At 38.6% G+C, this 24,457-nt stretch overlaps 1 protein-coding gene across 1 annotated transcript in view; it reads right to left on the bottom strand.

Annotated features, from left to right (window-relative positions):
- Window positions 1-24,457, bottom strand: part of BRWD1 (bromodomain and WD repeat domain containing 1) — a 124,031-nt gene that overhangs the window by 91,936 nt on the left and 7,638 nt on the right. Inside the window, exons 5-8 of the mRNA XM_057545950.1 lie at window positions 4,537-4,687; window positions 2,370-2,468; window positions 1,875-2,035; window positions 496-717 (exon numbers count right to left, since the gene is read on the bottom strand). Coding sequence (XP_057401933.1) covers window positions 496-717; window positions 1,875-2,035; window positions 2,370-2,468; window positions 4,537-4,687 — 633 coding nt within the window. The remainder of the gene's footprint in view (window positions 1-495; window positions 718-1,874; window positions 2,036-2,369; window positions 2,469-4,536; window positions 4,688-24,457) is intronic.

The raw sequence follows: 24,457 nt of genomic DNA on the forward strand, positions 1-24,457 counted from the left end.
AATCTAGGATTTGCTTTGGGTACAAGGTGAAATGGCTGAAGAAGAATTGGCCTGAGGTGATGGGCACACAGGGGTTCATCATACTATTCTGTCTACTGTGTATGTGGTTCAAAATTAACATCCCCAATGAAGGAAAAAAATGAATATATTTCAGCAAATTTAATCCACTTATCAAAATCCACAAGTCTTAAATTGATGATTTTTCTCCTTTAACACCATGAGTGTGTAATGACACTCATTCAGTTCAACTATAAACCTTAAGGAAACAATAAGTCATCCATCAAGCCTTCATATAAAGCTCTTAACTGCATTATATATTTGTTACATCACCCTTCTAAGATTCATGGAACTATGATTAATTATATTTCTCTTTATTACTAAATTTAAAATAGAGCATATAACTACTAAGCATCTTACTATTTCTCATCTCCAAAGAAAAAGAGTTTTAAAGGAAAAGGAGATAATACACAAATGTGCACACTAAAGCTGGTTTACCTGTAAAGATGTAATTGACCCCGTGTGTCCTTGGAGCACAGCAACTGGAGCACAAGTTCTCAAGCACCACACTCTAATTATTTTATCACAGCTCCCTGCAGCAATCATTGTATTCTCATAGTTTACTGCCATATCTGAAATTTCTGCAGAATGACCTCTTAATGTGGATAATAGGCGGCCATTGTGTGTTGACCAAATCTTCACCAAACAATCGTCCGAACCCTGAGAAAAAATACACCCAAAAATAAAATGTTAATACAGCAAGTCTTTTTCATCATTTAAAAAAATACCATTAACATGTCACTCAAATTAAGTGTCTATAACTCCTCCTCTCTTTCCAACTGTAGAATATTCTGCAAATTATGAATCTTACAGCCAAGAACACTTACAATAGTTTTTTCTGACAGCCGAGAACACTTATAATAGTTTTTTTTCAAATCAAATAACAAAGATACCGTGAAGTTTTCATTTCTATGGCTTAGACCTATTATAAATACTATTTTCCCCAAATTCTCTGCCATGTAATAAGTCCAACTAAAAGTTCATGGCTCACCCATTTCAATTAACAATGGTTAAATGTTCGTTTAGCTCACATCAAGCTGAATAATTTGATAAGTATTAGTTAAGACTGATCTATGTTTCACAAGTTGAGGAAGTGGCAATTCCAAAAACAAAAAATAATGGGACTAGAACACGCATTTTAAATAACTAAGCAACAGAGTCTCAAATTTATAGTACCAGCAAGCATCCATCCACTCAGCAAATATTTGAGTATCTACTCTGAGTCTCAACAACTGAAAAATGAAATTTAAACCTCTTACCCACCCTAATTTTCCCTTAAAACATTAAAACGGTAAATTAAATTCCAAATATTTACATATAGTTTTACAACAATTATAAAATAATCTTTCAGTGTTAATCAATTTCCCTAGATCATGATTAATCAATGTGAATATGAATCACCTGTAGAGATTTGGATTTTGGGGGTAAGGGGGTCTTTTTGATTAATGTAGAGGGGGTTTTTTTGGATTGTTTCTGGTTAATACATACTATAACCTAATTCAGTAGGTCTAGAATGGGCTGGAGGGGAAGTATTAGGAATGCATATTTTTAAGCATCCTTGATGACCATGCTCAAGAACCACTGCTCTAAATCAGAGTATCACAAAAAACACACAAGGCCTGATTATCTGCATCTGAATCACTTGCAATATTGAATAAAAATGTAAATTCATGGGCCCCACACCAGACCTACTGAGTCAAAATTCCTGACAAAGAGGAAAGATAGAATCTACATGTTTTATAAGATTTTCTAGATAATTCTGAGGCACACTAAAGTGCTCCAGATGATACCAAATTGAGTTTAAAATGTTAACTCACTGTAAAGATTCTATGTCCTGTCCTATCAAATGCTACACAGTAAACAGCAGATAGATGTCCGAGAATCCTTCTGTGCATTTTTATATGCTGATACATAGTTCCTGGAAATGCTGTGCTAAAAGTGGAACACCCTGTGAGTTGTTTTCCTCGATGTATCTCCACTAGGAAATAAAAACAATGAAAGTGGTTAAGGGGGAGCCAATATGTAAAAAGCTAAGAAAACCTCCAAAATAATTTCTAGAGGGTCACAGAAATCAATGTTCGAGAAATCCTAAAGACGAAGTTTCTTCCCAGTTCTCTTCTACTATAAGCACTAGTACAGACTTCTTATTAAAATAAGATTGTTTTCATTGACTTTTATTACTTTTAGTAATAATTTTAGGAATTTGAAACAACATTACCAGTACTACCTTTTAAGTTTTAATATAGCAGTTACAAAGTTGGTCAAGAAATTAAAAAATGGTTTTGGGTCTCTGAAAAGTCAACCTCACTTACCAAGATTTGGTGGGGAACCATAATTCACCGGCATTTCAGGAGGTCTTCCTCTATGAAGAGCAGCAAAGGCAGAGCCCTTCCAAACTGTGTGCCTGCAGTCTTTAAAATGAATTTTAGATACACATAAAATCTTGAAAGTTAACCCCAAGAAAGATTTTATAGAATACTTACGTATATGGTAATAAACTGTTTATTCAAAGGTTTACCAACTAATATACTTTAACAGAAAAGCCCTAGAGGTTTATTAGACTATTTCTGAAGGAAAAAAAAAATTTAAGACATCTCAGATACAACAACAACAACTAACATTTGTGTAGCACTTTACAAGTTACAAAGTGCTTTCCACATACATTATCTCATTGAATCCTCACAACAACCCTGTGAGGTAGGTATCATTGCCAATTTACAAGTGAGGTAACTGAGGCTCAAAGGTTCCAGGACCTTTAAAGAGATCCACTGCAAATGATTAGTCAAGATGGACCATAAAACCAGATCTTTTGACTCCCAGTCCCACTCAGTGCCAAACAGGTTTTTATTTTTCATTGCAGAATTATACCGTACAATTATTAATGATAAAGGTCTTAATCACAACTGATCCAACTTTCCAAAACCGGAAATTTTTGTAAGGAAAATTTTAATTTTTTTGGTTTATATGAAAATCCTGACTTAATTAACTTATTGAAATGTTACTGAGTTTTAAAAATAATGATGGCCAATATTACCATGATTTTAATCACCTTAGAAAGTACTGACAAAATTAAATGGCTTTCCTCTTGTTTTAGGATCATAGATAACCCTTTACACAAGAGCATATGTAGGATCTTTGAGTCTGAACACTAATTCTCAAGTCCTATCCCTCTTAGCAAATGTACTAAGAAAAACTGTCTACCCCCTGTATAGGAGATAGCAGCAGAACACAGATTATGCTGTGCTAGAAATCTGCTTCTTCACAACTGAAAGAGGAAGGTAAGAAAGGCATTATATAAACCCTCTACTGAGCCTCGGGTGCCCCAAACTAACAGGCATATCATGTGTTACATGAATGAATTCATTACCACTATCATTATCAAAGAGCAGTTACAAGGCATCCTCTTGTGTCACTAGTACAAAACAGAGAAATATGGTCCCTACCCTAGGAGAGCTTGCTGAAGTTTCTTCTAAGGTCTGCCAGTTCTAAAGCAGTGCTCATCACAAAACGACATTGAGCTTGACACAAGTAAAGAAAACAGGAAAACAGGCTACCCAGGCAACTACTATATAACAACCTAAAACAGAATAATTACAAGGTGAATAGGGACACAGAAAAAGGAAGAATATGAACAGTTTCCTGATTCAAGCCACAGTGTGGCATGACCATAGAGCACTGAGAAACAACTAAAGCTGACAAACCAGTCTGGCATGGAACCAAAAGGAAGGGTTGTTCTTTCTCAGTCAAAATTTACACTGGTGGAGCATCTAAGAGGCAGCATCACATCAGCAACAGATCTTAAAAATAATCATGAGGGATGAACTTGACGTATACTCAGGATCAGAAGAGCCAACATTCTTGCCCATTAGCAGTTAAGCCACGTTGTATACATAGATCATATCACATACATATACTGAGTCTAAGTAATTTATACCAAGCTAACAGAAAAAGAACAGCAATTCCAAACATTTTGCTACCACATAATTTCGCAAAAAAATTAAACTGGTGAAAAAGAACCATGCATTTGTACATTTTTGGTGCTCATTTTCAAACTGCTACCAAATTTAGAAAATCACTTCCCCTTATAAAAGGGCTTGCAGAATCTAAATATCAAATGAAATACTTCTAGCATTTAAAGAGTTTATTAGACACATACAATTACATTCAATGAAGTTATAAGTGAGCTACAAAATGGAAAAATAAGAACTCACATTGATAAAACCTCAAACACATCTCAGAATAAATTCAAGCTTTTAAGCTTAACATCTGTACCTTTATCATTTTTTTAAATGCAGAAGGACCCATTAAACACTGATGTAATAAAATTCAACATCTATGCTAAATGCAGAGAATTTTATAGTCCACAGCATGGTTTTTAGTTACATATCACCTTTCTTCCACAATGCTTACATTACTTCACAATTATAATAATTATTAAGCTAGTAATACAAAGCAGAACACTTCTTCAAATTAAGGTACCTTTTGCTGTACGTAGCAAAGACTGCCTTCCTGCACCAAGTAAAGAAGTGACTCTTGAAATACTGGGTGGAATTTCTTTATCCAACATGGGACCGATGCGCTGGCAGATTTGCAACAGATGATCAGGAGCCACATGCTTATTGGACAAGACCTGATTGGAGAGCAAGTTTCAAAAACAACATTTTTTACAAGAGTTTCAAAAAATATTAAATACTTAGGGATAAGTCTGACAAAACATGTGAAAAACATGTACGTAAGGAAAACTACAAAACATTTCTGAGAGAAATTAAAGAATGAAATAAGCAGTAAATTAATCTACAGATTCAAAGCCATCCCAATCAAAATCCCAGTAGGCTTTTTGTGTAGAAATTGACAATTTTATTCTAAAATGTATACGCAAATGGCTTAGAAAAGTCAAAGCAGCTTTGAAAAAGAACAAAGTTGAGGGCTAACAATACCTGATTTCAGGACTTGTTATATAAGAACAACTGATTTTTGGCAAAGGTAAAAAAAAAAGATAATCTTTTCAACAAATGGTGCCAGAACAAGTGAATACCCATTTGCCAAAAAATAATTATAATATTAACTTTAGTCTATACATTACACAATAAATAAAAATTATCTCAAGACAGATCATAGATCTAAATGTATCATCTAAAACCATAAAATTTATAAAAGAAAACATTGGAGAAACTCTTTATGACCTGATGTTAAGCAAAGATTTCTAAAATGACACCAAAAGCATAATCCACAGAAGAACAAATCGATAAAATGGACTTCAGCAAAACTAACAGCTTGTTTTTTCAAGAGGTACTGTTAAGGGAATGAAAAGACAACCACAGACTGAAAGAAAATATTGGCAAAGGATATATCTGATAAAGGACTTGTATCCAGAATATATAAAGAACTATCAACACTCAGTATTTTAAAAAACCTAATTTTTAAGAATGATTTGACTAGACACTTCACCAAAGAAGACATACAGATGGCAACCAGACACATGAAAAGATGCTCAACATCACCAGTAACTGATGAAACACAAATTAAAATCATAATAAGATATCACTACACACCTACTAGAATAACTAAAATTAAAGACTGACCAGACCAAGATCAGCAAGAATGTACAGAAACTGCTGGTGGAAATGTAAAACAGAACAATCACTGTGGAAAACAATGGGGTAGCGTTTTTAATATTAACACATACATTACCATATTATCTAGCTATAATACTCCTAGCTGTTTACCCAAGAAAAGTGAAAGCACACATCCACATAAAGGTTTGTATGTGAATGTTGTTGAACAGCTTTCTTTTTAAGAGCCCCAAAGTGAACACAATCCAAATGTCCATTAACAGGTGAATACCTACACACATTACTGTATGTCTGTACAATGGAATACTATTCAGCAATAAAAAAATTTAATAACACACAACAACGTGGATGAATCTCAAAATAATTATGCTGAAAGAAGCCAGAAAAAAGAGCACATGCTATATGATTTCATTTATATAAAACTCCAGAAAATGCAAATTAATATATAGTTACAGAAAGCAGATCACAGGTAACTGGGGGCTGGTAGGTAAGCAGGAAGAATTATAAAGAAGAGGAAACTTTTGGGTGTAATAGTATGTTCACTATCTTCACTGAGGCGTTGGGTCACGGTACACGTAACACATCTAAATTTATCAACTTGAACACTTTACGTTCAGTTTATTATGTCAATTATACCTCAAAAAAAAAAACAAAACAAGAATACAAAAGGGACTTCCCTGGTAGCACAGTGGTTAAGAATCTGCCTGCCAGTGCAGGAGACATGGGTTGGAGCCCTGGTCCAGGAGGATCCCATATGCCACGGAGCAACTAAGCCCGTGCACCACAACTACTGAGCCTGTGCTCTAGAGCCCACGAGCCACAACTACTGAAGCCCGCGTGCCTAGAGCCCGTGCACTGCAACGAAGAGTAGCCCCCGCTTGCCACAACTAGAGAAAGCCTGCACACAGCAACGAAGACCCAACACAGCCAAAAATAAATAAATTTAAAAAAAAAAAAAAAGAACACAAAGGATTGGAACTTCCCTGGTGGCACAGTGGTTAAGATCATGTGCTCCCAATGCAGGGGGCCTGGGTTTGATCCCTGGTTCAGGGAACTAGATCCCACATGCATGCCGCAACTAAGAGTTTGCATGCCACAACTAAGGAGCCCGCGTGCTGCAACTAAGGAGCCAGTGAGCCTCAACTAAGAAGTCAGCAAGCCGCAACTAAGAAGCCCGCAAGCCACAACTAAGGAGCCCACCTGCCACAACTAAGGCCCAGCGCAACCAAAACAAACAAATAAATAAAAAGACTCAAGAATCTACCATCAAAAAAAAAAGCGAATACAAAGGATACCGTGTAAGTTTAACTCATGAATACGCCTAATGTTACCTGATATGAATGTATCTGGCATAAACTTTAATGCTTCATCTCTAGGGTTTCTCAACTGTGATGCTACCAGCACTGAGGAAGTGCTGACAGAACATCACTGCATAGGACTGTCCCCACATTCAGGACACACAGTATCTCTGGCTCCCTTCCATTAATGCCAACAATATTCCCCATGCCATTCTGACACCAACAATGAATGCCCCACACATTTTCAAACTCCCTGAGAAACACTGCTACAAAGAAAATTTGAAACCGAGTTCTAGATCTTACTTTTGGTTCTGAATCATGAATTCAAATGTAAAATAAAACTGGATTCAATATAAAGTTTTTGTTCATAAGCCCTGGTGACATCTTCAACTTTCCAACCTGACTTGTTTCCCACCATGACAGATATTCCAAGACAAAACTCAAAAGATATATCAAAGCTCAGATAGACCTCAAAAAAGTATTTAATATTAATTAGCACTCTGTGCTTCAAAAGTGTCAGTACGTAAAAGTCCAAAAACTGATGTAAATAATTAGCTCATCATAAGAGTAGAGAGGAAGACTGGAGGAACTGGAAGTTAATTCCAACAGGATAAGGAAAATCACAGATCTAAGAACTTGTTAGTAATGCAAATCTGAAAACAAAAACCCAACTAAAGTAACTGTACTGACTGACCTAAACAACATAACTGAAAGGATTAAATATTTAAGAGAAAATGACTTTGGACAATGGCAACATGACTTCTGTAAGGTGGAAAATCATTCTAATAGTTTTCTTTGAGATTTCCACTATTCAGGTGGATAGACAACTTTTAATTATATAACTGACTTTAAGTTTTGAGGTTACACAACCAACTCTATCTGAGAATGGAGACTTGTTTTTGAAAATCAACTATAAAAGATATGGATAAAAAGAAATTCTCCAGATAGAAAAGGTATGGATAGAAAATTTTAAACAGATTGCTTCTCACTGCTAGATATTTCATCTCCTACATGATATGGAAGGAGGACTTTACAAACATGCAATAAAAGATTGCCAGTACTGAAGAAGCAATAAAACTGATCATTAACTTAAAAGAAGAATTCAACATAGGCAAGTAGATACAGACAAAGTCCAGATACTATAGGAACATGGACTCCATCCGGCAGCTATTCATTCCCATAAAGAGAATTACAGATTCTCTGCTTTTCTGAGGATTCTAACAAAACCAAATCAAAGATAACATAACATAATCAAAGATCTCGGGGGGAGGATTATCCTATTTTTGTACAAAATACGGTGTATCTGAAAAATAATATGGTTCTAGTCCCAATACAGACAACAAAAAAAAATGAAAAAATGGTCCTGAATTTTTAAAAATTAATATCATATTGACAAAAATCAATATAATAGCTAATTTTCCTTTAATATTTTCAAGTCCTAGATATGAACGTTAGTAACAGTTTCTAACAGCAACTTCAATGAGTAAGCCACAGTTACACAAGGTCCTCAGGAGTGAAGCCAGAAACAAAGTCCCTTCAATGGTCAAAGAGCCCATCTCTCTACCATCTTGTTTTTTGTAGGCATATTCAGTCTCAGAAAGTTTATCAGCAACTATCCTAGAATCACTGTATTACTATCATTGTCACCAAATACTGCTGTGAGCATAGGCCCCTTCAAGCCCTGGGTAGCAGTTACAGAAAGTGGTAGTAGGGTCTAGATAACCTGACTAATTAACAAATTGAAGAAAAAAAAATCATATTAACAAATTTAAGGAGAAAACCCATATGATCATCTCAATAGATACAGAAAAAGCTTTGGACAAAATTCAACACCCATTTATGATAAAACTCTCCAAAAAGTGGGCATAAAGGGAACCTACCTCAACGTAATAAAGGCCATATACGACAAACCCACAGCAAACATCATTCTCAATGGTGAAAAACTGAAAGCATTTCCTCTAAGATCAGGAACAAGACAAGAATGTCCATTCTCACCACTATTATTCAACATAGTTTTGGAAGTCCTAGCCAAGACAATCAGAGAAGAAATAGAAATAAAAGGAATACATACTGGAAAAGAAGTAAAACTGTCACTGTTTGCAGACAACATGATACTATATACAGAAAATCCTAAAGGTGCCACCAGAAAACTACTAGAGCTAATCAATGAATTTGGTAAAGTTGCAGGATACAAAATTAATGCACAGAAATCTCTTGCATGCCTATACACTAATGATGTAAAATCTGAAAGAGAAATTAAGGAAACACTCCCATTTACCACTGCAACAAAAAGAATAAAATACTTAGGAATAAACCTACCTAGGGAGACAAAAGACCTATATGAAGAAAACTATAAGACACTGTTGAAAGAAATTAAAGATGATACCAACAGATGGAGAGATATACCATGTCCTTGGATTGGAAGAATCAATATTGTGAAAATGACTATACTACCCAAAGCAATCTACAGATTCAATGCAATCCCTATCAAATTACTAATAGCATTTTTTACAGAACTAGAACAAAAAATCTTAAAATTTGTATGGAGACACAAAAGACCCCAAAGAGCCAAAGCAGTCTTGAGGGAAAAAAAATGGGGCTGGAGGAATCAGACTCCCTGACTTCAGACTATACTACAAAGCTACAGTAGTCAAGACAGTATGGTACTGGCACAAAAACAGAAATATAGGTCAATGGAACAGGATAGAAAGCCACGCACCTAAGGTCAACTAATCTATGACAAAGGAGGCAATGATATACAATGGAGAAAAGACAGTCTCTTCAATAAGTGGTGATGGGAAAACTGGACAGCTACATGTAAAAGAATGAAATTAGAACACTCCCTAACACCATACACAAAAATAAACTCAAAATGGATTCAAGACCTAAATTTAAGACCGGACACTATAAAAGTCTTAGAGGAAAACACAGGAAGAACACTCTCTGACATAAATCACAGCAAGATCTTTTTTGATCCACCTCCTAGAGTAATGCAAATAAAACCAAAAATAAACAAATGGGACCTAATGAAACTTCAAAGCTTTTGCACAGCAAAGGAAACTACAAACAAGACGAAAAGACAACCCTCAGAATGGGAGAAAATATTTGCAAACGAATCAACAGACATTAATTAATCAACAGGATTAATCTCCAAAATATATAAACAGCTCATGCAGCTCAATATTAAAAAAACAAACAACCCAATTAAAAAATGGGCAGAAGATCTAAATAGACATTTCTCCAAAGAGGACATACAGATGGCCAAGAAGCACATGAAAAGCTGCTCAACATCACTAATTATTAGAGAAATGCAAATCAAAGCTACAATGAGGTATCACCTCACACCAGTAAGAATGGGCATCATCAGAAAATCTACAAACAACAAATGCTGGAGAGGGTGTGGAGAAAAGGGAATCCTCTTGCACTGTTGGTGGGAATGTAAATTGATACAGCCACTATGGAGAACAGTATGGAGGTTCCTTAAAAAACTAAAAATAGAATTACCATATGACCTAGCAATCCCACTACTGGGCATATACCCTGAGAAAACCATAATTCAAAAAGACACATGCACCCCAATGTTCACTGCAGCACTACTTACAATAGCCAGGTCATGGAAGCAACCTAAATGTCCATCGACAGACAAATGAATAAAGAAGTTGTGGTACATATATACAATGGAATATTACTCAGCCATAAAAAGGAACGAAATTGGGTCATTTGTAGAGACGAGGACGAATCTAGACACTGTCATACAGAGTGAAGTAAGTCAGAAAGAGAAAAACAAATATCGTATATTAACACATATATATGGGACCTAGAAAAATGGTACAGATGAACTGGTTTGCAGGGCAGAAAGTGAGAGACAGAAGTAGAGAACAAACGTATGGACACCAAGGTGCGAAAGCGGCGGGGGCTGGGGGGGGTGGGATGAATTGGGCAATTGGGATTGACATGTATACACTGATGTGTATAAAAGGGATGGCTAATAAGAACCTGCTGTATAAAAAAATAAATAAAATTCAAAAATTCCCCAAAAATAAATAAATAATTGGAACGTTATGGGGAAAAGTAGCTTTTTCTGTAAAGTTTGGGATGCTGTAATCTAATCAGGATCTAGAATAAATATTTAATATCTTTAATATGTACCTGTCTGATCTTTAGCTTTCCCTCAAATTATTTTAAGCTACACCTAGAAATCCTGCAACGGAAAACGTGTAAGTAAACTACCATATCATAATTCCTATAACAATGAAAAGTACAGTATAACAATGAAACATAAGAAGTGACAGAAAGCACTGCCTTTTATTAAAAAAAACCAAAATTTGGTGTCTTCCTTGCTTAAGAAATTCCCCCCAGCTTCTGATGAGACAGACTATCTTCTTTATTTAAAAAGTGCAAGTTCAGGGACTTCCCTGGTGGTCCAGTGGGTAAGACTCCATGCTCCCAAGGCAGGGGACCCAGGTTCGATCCCTGGGTGGGGAATCAGATCCCACATGCATGCCATGACTAAGAGTCCACATGCCCCAACTAAAGATCCCGCGTGTCGCAACTCAGACATGGTGCAGCCAAAATAAACTAATTTTTAAAAAATTTTTAATAAATAACTAAATAAAAAGTACAAGTTTAGTAGTCAATGGCAGAATATTCCTATATAAATAAGAGGAAAAAGGAGCTTAACACTCAGTATATACAAAAGGATCTAGGCAGAGAAATGTTCTAGTGCTGGCATGAAGATCCTTCATTTAAAAGCATTTCAATGTATTTTAATTCAAAAAAGTTAACCAGTTTTAGCTTCCCAGAGCGGTGACTGCTTGCTTAGCCAACACTGAAGTCAGCATTAATAGCATTTTCCAGGCAAGCCTCACTTTACTGAGATGGTTGGTGGGTGACTTTGTAACAGATATTCAGATTGGTGGACATGCTTTTATGATTTGTGAGATTGCGCAGCACATGAAAATAGGCTTGTTGAATACTTCGTTTGCTGCAAAGCAGTGGCTTAAGTAATAATAAAGATATGTAATGGTGTCTTAACAAGTCTCTAGGTGGAATCGATGCAGTGATCTAATGGTGTCATTAAAGAGCATGTCTTTCTGCTTGGGCAGCCTTGACATTTTGGCTTTTTTCCCCTCAGACTCTTAGTTTTTACATTGCTGGATGGTTTTTGCAGCTCTTGCCATCATACCCTGGAAATGCTGGAAGGGAAGGATTCTTTCTTCTTATGACTATTTTATTAGGGAGGAGAATTTTTACGGGAACGGTCCCCTACCTCAGGAGATTTATTCTCAGTTTCACTGCCCGGACATATCCTTAGTTAGCATTTCTGTGCAGTCTATTAATATTTTCTTCCTCCCTTAGCAAAACAATGACCCCTGTTTCTAGACCATATAAGCTTTTCCAAATTACAAACTATTCAGCATTAAAAAAATCTAAAACTTCTGATATTCTTTTTTTGTTTGTTTGGCCAACACGCAGCTTGTGGAATCTTAGTTCCCCGACCAGGGATCAAACCCGGGCCCCAGCAGGGAAATCACCAAGTCCTAACCCCTGGACCACCAGGTAATTCCCATAAGGTTTTTGATACTCTTGACAGGGAGTTCTCCTGCTATTTCTAGAACTACCATCAGATCATCTGAAAAGAATAAAACACAGAATGCAAAATTCTCAGGGACTTTAGACATAAATCACCTGACTTCTGAAAAGAAAACACTCATCTTGACATTTTTGTTGTACCAAATCAAAATGACAGAATTTTCTGAGCAGAATATGATCAAAATGTGCAAAGACTAATTAAAGTATGGATCCTATATGGCAGGGGTCCCCAACCCCCAGGCCAAGGACCATTACCGGGCTGCAGAGCAGGAGGTGAGCAGTGGGCGAGTGACAGAAGCTCCATCTGCCGCTCCACATGGCTCACATTACCGCTTGAACCATCTCCCCCTACCCCGTGGAAAAACTGTCTTCCATGAAACTGGTCCCTGGTGCCAAAAGGTTGGGGACCGCTGCATATGGAACTTAATGAAGACACAAATATTCCCAAAGAAGTCAAACTTCATTTTTTAAAAATACTGTTTAACAAGATGTATTAAAACAGAAGAGACAGGCACACTTTTTTTTTTGGTGCCACGCATCTTGTGGGATCTTAGTTTCCTGACCAGGGATAGAACCCATGCCCCCTGCAGTGGAAGCACAGAGTCCAACCCACTGGACCACCAGGGAATTCCCAAGACAGGTACTTTAAAATGCATGAATTTTACACATGTATAGCCTACAGAAGATATAAAATAATAAATGTTCTTGGTCAAATAACAATTTCAGCCACATGTACATAGTAAAGACCATAGATTTCAATATCAATGCAAAACATCTCCTAGCCAGACTTAGTTATTTCACCCAGAAGTCTGTCCTATTCCAAATGACCAAAAGAAATAAAACCTATTCATTTTAGCTATGTCTTTAAAACAAATTCATAAAGTGCAATACAAACATAAATCAAGAGTTTACAAAGAATCAAATAAAAGAAATGTACTTGGTGGAGAGTCAAAGGTTCAGGTGCTGAGTCCTGAAATGTCTAAAATACTTAAGTAAATGCACTTAAATAATTCAGAACAGAAATATTATTTCCCAAATACAAGGCCAGAAAGCACACATGGCTACACAGCTATTGGTTAAGGTATAGTTCAAAACCAATTCCTTCCTAATTCCCTAACACCTTAAAGCACAACACAGTGTATTTAACCACCACCTTCTTTTTGATCTACAACGCTGATTATACACTATAAAAGTTCAATCAACTTACCTCAACATAATAAAGGCCATATATGACAAACCCACAGCCAACATCGTGCTCAATGGTGAAAAACTGAAACCGTTTCCACCAAGATCAGGAACGAGACAAGGTTGCCCACTCTCACCACTATTATTCAACATAGTTTTGGAAGTTTTAGCCACAGCAATCAAAGAAGTAGAAATAAAAGGAATCCAAATCGGAAAAGAAGAAGTAAAGCTGTCACTGTCTGCAGATGACATACTATACATAGAGAATCCTAAAGATGTTACCAGAAAACTACTAGAGTTAAACAACGAATTTGGTAAAGTAGAAGGATACAAAATTAATGCACAGAAATCTCTTGCATCCCTATACACTAATGATGAAAAATCTTAAAGAGAAATTAAGGAAACACTCCCATTTACCATTGCAACAAAAAGAATAAAATACCTAGGAATAAACCTACCTAAGGAGGCAAAAGACCTGTATGCAGAGAACTATAAGACACTGATGAAAGAAATTAAAGATGATAACAAACAGATGGAGAGATACACCATGTTCTTGGATCGGAAGAATCAACATTGTGAAAATGACTATACTACCCAAAACAACCTACAGATTCAGTGCAATCCCTATCAAAATACCACTTGCATTTTTCACAGAACTAGAAAAAGAAATTTCACAATTTGTATGGAAACACAAAAGACCCCGAATAGCCAAAGCAATCTTGAGAAAGAAAAATGGAGCTGGAGGAATCAGGCTCCCTGACTTCAGACTATATACTACAAAGCTACAGTAATCAAGACAGTATGGTACTGGCACAAAAAAAGAAATATAGGTCAATGGAACAGGACAGAAAGCCCAGAGATAAACCCATGCACATATGGTCACCTTATTTTTGACAAAGGAGGCAAGAATATACAATGGAGAAAAGACAGTCTCTTCAATAAGTGGCGCTGGGAAAACTGGACAGCTACATGTAAAAGAATGAAATTAGAACACTCCCTAACACCATAGACAAAAATAAACTCAAAATGGATTAAAGGGCTTCCCTGGTGGCGCAGTGGTTGAGAATCTGCCTGCTAACGCAGGGGACACGGGTTTGAGCCCTGGTCTGGGAAGATCCCACATGCCATGGAGCAACTAGGCCCGTGTGCCACAACTACTGAGCCTGCGTGTCTGCAGCCTGTGCTCCGCAACAAGAGAGGCCACGATAGTGAGAGGCCCGCACACCGCGATGAAGAGTGGCCCCCGGTTGCCGCAATTAGAGAAAGCCCTCGCAGAGAAATGAAGACCCAACACAGCCAAAAATTAATTAATTAATTAATTAATTTTTTTAAAAAAATGGATTAAAGACCTAAATGTAAGACCAGACACTATAAAAACTCTTAGAGGAAAACACAGGCAGAACACTCTATGACATAAATCACAGCAAGATCCTTTTTCACCTACCTCCTAGAGAAATGGAAATAAAAACAAAAATAAACAAATGGGACCTAATGAAACTTAAAAGCTTTTGCACAGCAAAGAAAAACATAAACAAGACTAAACGACAACCCTCAGAATGGGAGAAAATATTTGCAAATGAAGTAACTGACAAAGGATTAATCTCCAAAATTTACAAGCAGCTCATGCAGTTCAGTATCAAGAAAACAAACAACCCAATCCAAAAATGGGCAGAAGACCTAAATAGACATTTCTCCAAAGAAGATATACAGATTGCCAACAAACACATGAAAGGATGCTCAACATCACTAATCGTTAGAGAAATGCAAATCAAAACTACAATGAGGTAACACCTCACACCAGTCAGAATGGCCATCATCAAGAAATCTACAAACAGTAAATGCTGGAGAGAGTGTGGAGAAAAGGGAACCCTCTTGCACTGTTGGTAGGAATGTAAACTGATACAGCCACTATGGAGAACAGTATGGAGTTTCCTTAAAAAACTAAAAATAGAACTACCCTAAGAAAACCATAATTCAAAAAGACACATGCGGGCTTCCCTGGTGGCGCAGTGGTTGAGAGTCTGCCTGCCAATGCAGGGGACATGGGTTCGAGCCCTGGTCTGGGAAGATCCCACATGCCGCGGAGCAACTGGGCCCGTGAGCCACAACTACTGAGCCTGCGCGTCTGGAGCCTGTGCTCCGCAACAAGAGAGGCCGTGACAGTGAGAGGCCCGCGCACTGTGATGAAGAGTGGCCCCCGCTCGCCGCAGCCGGAGAAAGCCCTCGCACAGAAACGAAGACCCAACACAGCCATAAATAAATAAATAAATAAATAAATAAAATAAATTTAAAAAAAAAAAAAAAGACACATGCACCCCAATGTTCATCGCAGCACTATTTACAATGGCCAGGACATGGAAGCAACCTAAGTGTACATCGACAGATGAATGGATAAAGAAGATGTGGCACATATATACAATGGAATATTACTCAGCCATAAAAAGAAACGAAATTGAGTTATTTGTAGTGAGGTGGATGGACCTAGAGTCTGTCATACAGAGTGAAGTCAGAAAAAGAAAAACAAATACCGTATGCTAACACATATATATGGAACCTAAAAGAAAAAAAAATGGTTCTGAAGAACGTAGGGGCAGGACAGGAACAAAGACGCAGACACAGAGAATGGACTTGAGGCCACGGGGAGGGGGAAGGGTAAGCTGGGACGAAGTGAGAGAGTGGCAGGGACATATATACACTACCAAATGTAAAATAGCTAGCTAGTGGGAAACAGCCACACAGCACAGGGAGATCAGCTTGGTGCTTTGTGACCCCCTAGAGGGGTGGGATAGGGAGGATGGGAGGGACACGCCAAGAGGGAGGGGATATGGGGATATATGTATATGTATAGCTGATTCACTTTGTTATAAAGCAGAAACTAACACACCACTGTAAAGCAATTACACTCCAATAAAGATGTAAAAAAAGAAAAGTTCAATCATAATAGTACAGAATGTCACAAGAACAGAAAAAATCCAGAGGAAAGTCAGAAAGAACTTAGAAAATGATAATGATTGCATTCTCTGCAGATAAAGAAGATGACTCAGATGTTACCTGCAAACTGACGGACAATCTGGAAAAGGCTAGATCCATATATCATACCAACCAAATGCTAAAATAAACTCTAAATAAAGACATTTAAAAAGAAATTATGGACTTCCCTGGTGGTGCAGCAGTTAAGAATCCACCTGCCAAAGTGCTAACAAAAGATCAAGATGAAAAAAAAGAAATTAATTACATGGGACTGAGTGAACTGATGAGGATGAGTATAATTTTTGTGACTTTCTGTCTGAATTAAAAAAAAAAAATCCCACAAGGACTCAGAGGAAAAGAATATACAAATCAATTTTCACTGCAAAGTAAAGGAGCTGTTGCAGTGGAGGATTGCTGGACTGAATGTCAATATTATGACATAGTATAAGTGTGTTTCATGTTTGGTAATTGCAATCATTGTTGCTTTTGTTGTGGTAATCCATGTACAATGCTTGGTGTCAGTCTATCTATCTCTTGTAAAAATAAAATACAGTGTGTGTGTGTGGAAAAAAAAAACAAAAAAAAACAAAAAAAAAAAAAAAAAAGAAAGTAAACAGACAACTCACAGATTGGGAGAAAAAAAAAAAAAAAAAAAAAAAAAAGAATCCACCTGCCAATGCAGGGGACATGGGTTCAAGCCCTGGTCCGGGAAGATCCCACATGCTGTGGAGCAACTAAGCATGTGCACCACAACTACTGAGCCTGTGCTCTAGAGCCCACGAGCCACAACTACTGAGCCTACGAGCCACAACTACTGAGCCTGTGAGCTACAACTACTGAAGCCCATGAGCCTAGAGCCCGTGCTCCGCAACAAGAGAAGCCACCACAACGAGAAGCCCGCGCACTGCAACGAACCGTAGCCCCCGCTCACCACAATTAGAGAAAGCCCGCACTCAGCGACAAAGACCCAACATAGCCAAAAATAAATAAGATAAATAAATTTATTTTAAAAAAATAAAACGATAAAAATAAAAATTAAAAAAATTATAAATGGCCTAGGAAAAAATATAAATAAGTAAATACGTAATATTGCCTTTATAATTTTCTAGTACAGAAAGTATGGTTTAAGAACAACCATAAAGGCAAAAATAAAGATTAAGACATGTAAAAAGTTAAAAAACTTAAACCTCTAAAAATAAAACCTCCAGGGCTTCCCTGGTGGCGCAGTGGTTGAGAATCTGCCTGCCAATGCAGGGGACACGGGTTCGAGCCCTGGTCTGGGAAGATCCCACATGCCGCGGAGCAACTAGGCCCGTGAGCCACAATTACTGAGCCTGCGCGTCTGGAGCCTGTGCTCCGCAACAAGAGAGGCCGCGATAGTGAGAGGCCCGCACACCGCGATGAAGAGTGGCCCCCACTTGCCACAACTAGAGAAAGCCCTCGCACAGAAACGAAGACCCAACACAGCCAAAAATTAATTAATTAATTAATTAATTATTTTTTTAAAAAAAGAATCCACCTGCCAATGCAGGGGGCATGGGTTTGATCTCTAGTCTGGGAAGATCCCACATGCCATGGAGCAGCTAAGTCCGTGCACCACAACTACTGAGCCCACGAGCCACAACTACTGAGCCTGTGTGCCACAACTACTGAAGCCCACACACTCTAGGGCCCACGTGCCACAACTACTGAAGCCCACGAGGCTAGAGCCCATGCTCCGTGACAAGAGAACCACCACAATGAGAAGCCTGCACACCACAACCAAGAGTAGCCCCCACTCGCCACAACGAGAGAAAGTCCGCGCACAGCAACGAAGACCCAATGCAGCCAAAAAAAAAAAAAAAAGTGAGAATTTATTTTAAAAAGATGTGCTGTAAAAAACACTGAGGCCTATCTATTTAAAAAACAAAGAGTATGTGCTATAACGCTTTTGAATTCCTATATGCAGTTTTCTTCACATGGAGCTTACCTACTCCATGACTACATTTCCCAGTGATTCACTATTGTGTAAGTACACATTTGGTTCCGAAATCAGTTTTTATTTCTCCCATTTCTTGTTTTATCAAGATTTTGTTGTTGTTGTTCAGTGTGAATTAAAACACCATCATTTGAATATACGTAATTCAAAAAAAATGCCATTTCCCCATTTCCACATAAAAAAGGAAACATAATAAACAATCATTGAAAAATTCTATTTTGTAGGTTCCTAATAAAATGGATTAAGGAGCTTTAAAAAAAAAAAAAAAAAAAGGGATGTATAACTTCCATGTATCTCGTGACCATACGGTGCTAAACACTGCCCTAACTGCCCTACAAATGAAGTACACTTCTTAGAGAAATTTTAAGAAATCAAAGATCAGACAAAATACTATTTAATAACCAAACTGTTAATGACCGGTTCTCAGTAAAAAAATATACTAAGCATTAAACATTAATTCTTTCGATAAATACTGAGAGCCTACTATGTGCCAAGAAATATAATTAGTTGTACCTACAGATAACTACAGGTGGTTGTATGTCCCACATAAATTTAAAAAAAAAAAAAAAATTATGTTTGGCTGCGTTGGGTCTTCGTTGCTGCGTGCGGGCTTTCTCTAATTGGGGCGAGCGGGGGCTACTCTACGTTGCGGCGTGTGGGCTTCTCATTGCAGTGGTTTCTCTTGTCGCGGAGCATGGGTTCTAGGCGCGGGGGGCTCAGCAGTTGTGGCTCACGGGCTCCAGAGCGCAGGCTCAGTAGTTGTGGCGCACGGGCTTAGTTGCTCCACAGCATATGGGATCTTCCCGGACGAGGGCTCAAACCTGTGTCCCCTGCATTGGCAGGTGGATTCTTAACCACTGCGTCACGAGGGAATTCCTGTCCCACATAATTTTTAAAAGTCAAAAATAATCATTTATCTATTCCAACTATTTCAAAGGAGATAATGCAAGAAAAACCATGCTCTCACCTTAAAAATGAGAACAAGCTGGATTATCTACCCCCTTCACAGAGCTAAGGAAACAAATCTAAATTAACTGTACCCCAGAAACTGATGAGCCCTTCTGTGAATCGAAAAAACACTCACAGCTGCTTTCATCCGTAGCAGACAGGCAGGAAGAACTGACACAGACATAAGGAAAAAGAAAAAAATCTGTCAAACTTTTAAACAGCCACCTGTGGGCTGATGACTGATTAGAACACTAAGGAGCCTCCTCACAGTGAGTTGCACCCATGCCGATTCCCTTCCACAGGCCTTCACCAACTGCACAGGGCCAAAAACTGGATGCAGAGCAGCTGGCTAGGGATAGGACAACAAGGCAGAACTGGAGAGCAAAGAGAACTCTTCATCAACCAAAATGCAGGCAACTGGACTATAAAATAGTGCAAGATCTTACAAATTTGGAAAGCTGGCAACTCAGCTATAAAGTATAGACCTCTCAAGAATCTCACTGGTGGGACCTCCCTGGTGGTCCAGTGGTAAAGAATCCACCTTACAATGCAGGGGACACAGGTTCCATCCCTGGTTAGGGAACTAAGATCCCACATGCCGCAGGGCAATTAAGCCCACACACCACAACTACTGAACTCGTGCACCTCAACTAGAGAGCCCGCACACCACAACCACAGAGCCCACGTGCCACAACTAGAGAAGAGAAAACCTGCACGCCACAGCTAGAGAGAAGCCCGTGTGCCGCAAAGAAAGATCCCACATGCCTCAACGAATATCCCACGTGCCTCAACGAATATCCCACGTGCCATCAACTAAGATCCAACGCAGCCAAAAATAAATATAATTAATCAATTTAAAAAAAAAGAATCTCACTGGTACCCAAATTCTAAACTCTGCTGAAAGAGAGTCTCAATCCCACCCTCAAAACACGTGAAGCCAGTTATGAAGTGAATGCAACTAAAGCTGCACCAAACGCCAGAGATGATCAGCTACAGATCAGATTGACCCAACCCCACAAACTAACAGCTTTGAGAGAGGAAAAAAAAGCACATCCTTTACTGAGACTAACTACACTACTCTTTTAACGCAAAAAGGCCCAGTATACTTCAAAAGATGATGAGACGTACAACAAAGCAAAATATGAGACCCAGGGTCAAGATAGGGTGTGGCAAAAAGAAGCAGACCCAGAGATGGCCCAGATGTTGGAAAATGCTCAGCCATTATCTCTTCAAAATACATATTCTTCCCTATTCTTCTATGCTTTCCATATGGGACTTTAATTATACAGTGAACTACTTGATATACTACAGATTCAAGAAGCTCAGAGAACCCCAAGCAAAGTAAGTGCCAAGAAATCTACCTAGGCACATGTGGTAGGCAGCTTCTGACATGGACCCCAACATTCCCACCTTCTGGTACTCAAGACCTGTGAAATCCCCTGCCCTTGAGTAAGTTACTTCTAACCAACAGAACACACTAACATTGAGTAACACATCCATTATTAGGTTACAAAAGACTGTGACTTCTGTCTTGCCTGCGGACTATTGCCTTCTCTGCCTTCATCTTTCAATGAGGCACGCTACTATGTTGGAGAGATCAATGTGGCAAGGAGCTGAGAGCAGCCAAGAGCCAACTAGGAACTGAGGCTCTCAGTCTAACAATCCACTCCAGAAACTGAAGCCAGCCAAAAACGATGTGAACTTGGAAGCAGATCCTTCCACAGTCAAGCTTTCAGTTCAAACCCCAGCTCTGGCCAACACTTTGATTGCAGCCTTGAGAGAGACTGAGACAGAGGACTCAGCTCAGCTGTGCCTGGACTCCTGACTTAAATAGAGACAATAATAAATCTGTGAGACTTCCCTGGCAGTCCAGCGGTTAAGACTCTGCTCTTAAAATGCAGGGGGCATGGGTTTGATCCCTGGTCGGGAAACTAAGATCTCACATGCTGTGTGGCGCAGCCAAGTAAAAATAATTACTTAATTAATCTGTGTTGTCTTAAATCACTAAGTTTAGGATAAGTTTTTATGTAGTGATAGATAACGACTACAGTATATCATAGTAAAACTTCTGAAAATTAAAGACAAAATGAAAATCTTAAAAAGCAGCCAGAGAAAAAAACATTATCTTGAAAGAAGCAATAGTAAGACTGCTGGCTTTACAATATTAATGTGCTGAAAGAAAAAAACACCAGAACCAACCAACCAGAATTTCACAGCTTAAAAAAAAAAAAATCTGGGGGGCCTCCCTGGTGGCGCAGTGGTTAAGAATCCGCCTGCCAATGCAGGAGACACTGGTTCAAGCCCTGGTCCGGGAAGATCCCACATGCCACAGAGCAACTAAGCCCATGCACCACAACTACTGAGCCTGGGCTCTAGAGCCCGCGAACCACAACGACTGAGCCCACATGCCATGACTACTGAAGCCTGCATGCCTAAAGCCCATGCTCCACAAGAGAAGCCACCACAATGAGAAGCCTACACACTGCAAGGAAGAGTAGCCCTGGCTCGCCGCAACTAGAGAAAGCCCGCGCGCAACAACGAAGAGCCAACACAGCCAAAAAAAACAAATTAATTAATTAATTTTTTTAAAAAAATCTGGGCTTCTGTGGTGGCACAGTGGTTAAGAATCTGCCTGCCAATGCAGAGGACACAGGCTCGAGCCCTGGTCCAGGAGGATCCCACATGCCGCAGAGCAACTAAGCCCGTGCACCACAATTACTGAGCCTGCGCACCACAACTACTGAAGCCTGTGCACCTAAAGCCCATGCTCTGCAACGAGAAGCCACCGCAATGAGAAGCCTGCACACCACAACCAAGAGTGGCCCCCACTCGCCGCAACTAGAGAAAGCCAGCGCGCAGCAACAAAGACCCAACACAGCCAAAAATAAATGAAATGAATTTTTAAAAAATATTTTAATAATAATAATGAGTAAAAATTATTAAAAAAAAGAAAAAAAAACTTTAAAAATAAAGTCAAGGGACTTCCCTGATGGTCCAGTGGTAGAGAACCCGCCTTCCAATGCAGGGGAGTCGGGTTCGATCCCTGGTCGGGGAACTAAGATCCCACATGCTGCAAGACAACTAAGCCCACGCGCCACAACTATTGAGCTCGTGCACCTCAATGAGAGAGGCCGCATGCCACAAACTACAGAGCCCACGTGCCCTGGAGCCCATGAGCCACAGCTAGAGAGAGAAAACCCACACGCTGCAACTACAAAGAAGCCTGAGCGCCGCAACAAAGAGACCGCACGCCACAATGAAAGCTCCCACGTGCCACAACTAAGACCAGATACAGCCAAAAAATAAGGAAAATAAATAAATCAAAAAAATAAATATTTTTTAAAAATAAAGTCAAAACAAAGTTTTCAAACCAAAAAAAAAAAAAAAAAAAAGAAAGAAAAAAAAAGGAAAACTGAAGTCACTGCCAACAAACTTTCATTAAAAGAAATACCAAAATAAGTTGTGGAGACGGAAGAAAAAATAATCACATATAAGAGGCATGGAAAGACAGGAAGGAATTAAAAATATCAGGAAAGGTATACAGGTGGATAGGCAAATGAAAATTGACTTTAAAACAACTACAGGGACTTCCCTGGTGGTCCAGTGGTTAAGACTCCGCACTCCCAATGCAGGGTATGCAGGTATGATCCCTGGTCGGGGAATTAATATCCTGCATACTGTGCAGTGTGGCCAAAAAAAATAAAATAAAATAAAATAAAACAACTACAATAACATCTGGAAAAATTAATAACATATGTAAAAGTAAAATATGATAATAGCCCAAAGGACAAGAGGGTGACAACTAATAGTTTTAACTCCATTTATACGAGAAGTGGTTAAAGTACCTAAAGTAAATGGTAACGCATATTATAATCTCTAGGGTAACCACTAAAACAATAAAAAGATGTATTATGGAAAAGCAATAAAAAAAATAAATAGAATAACAGCTGGTTAATCCAAAAGAAAGTAAGAGAGGAAAAATAAATGGGACATATATAAAACAGATACTTGGTAGGTCTAACACAATCATGTTTAAGTAATTATATTAAATACAAACGGTTTAAACACTCCAACTAAAAGACTGAATAAAACTACATGCTGTTTCAGGAGACACACTTTAAAAATGAGACCACAGGAATACCAAAAGTAAAAGGATAAAAAAAAACATACTACGCCATCACTAACCAAAAGAAAGCTGGGCTGGCTACAATAACACGAGGCAATGTTAGACTCTAAGGCAAAAAGTATGAAGAGAGAGTATTTCCTAATTTTTTAAAAAAGGGTCAGGGCTTCCCTGGTGGCGCAGCGGTTAAGAATCCGCCTACCAGTGAAGGGGACATGGGTTTCAGCCCTGGTCCAGGAAGATCCCACATGCCGCGGAGCAACTAAGCCCGTGCATCACAACTACTGAGCCTGCGCTCTAGAGCCCGCGAGCCATAACTACTGAGCCCGCATGCCACAACTACTGAAGCCCGCGTGCCTAGAGCCTGTGCTCCACAACAAGAGAAGCCACCACAATGAGAAGACCACACACCGCAACGAAGAGTAGCCCCTGCTCACCACAACTAGAGAACACCCGTGCGCAGCAATGAAGACCCAATGCAGCCAAAAATAAATAAAAATAATACAAATAAATTTAAAAATAAATAAATCTTAAAATAATAATAATAAAATAAAATGAGGGTCAAATTCTGGAAAAGGTGAAACTATGGAGACAGCGAAAACATCAGTGGGAGGGAGGAAGGGAGGAAGGGAGGGATATTTAGGCAGAGCACAGAGGATTTTTAGGGCTGTAAAATTACTCTATGATACTATACTGATGGATACATGTCATTGTGCATTTGTCCAAACCCACA

Source organism: Balaenoptera acutorostrata, chromosome 4 (genome assembly GCF_949987535.1).
Source record: "Balaenoptera acutorostrata chromosome 4, mBalAcu1.1, whole genome shotgun sequence".
NCBI lineage: Eukaryota > Metazoa > Chordata > Mammalia > Artiodactyla > Balaenopteridae > Balaenoptera > Balaenoptera acutorostrata.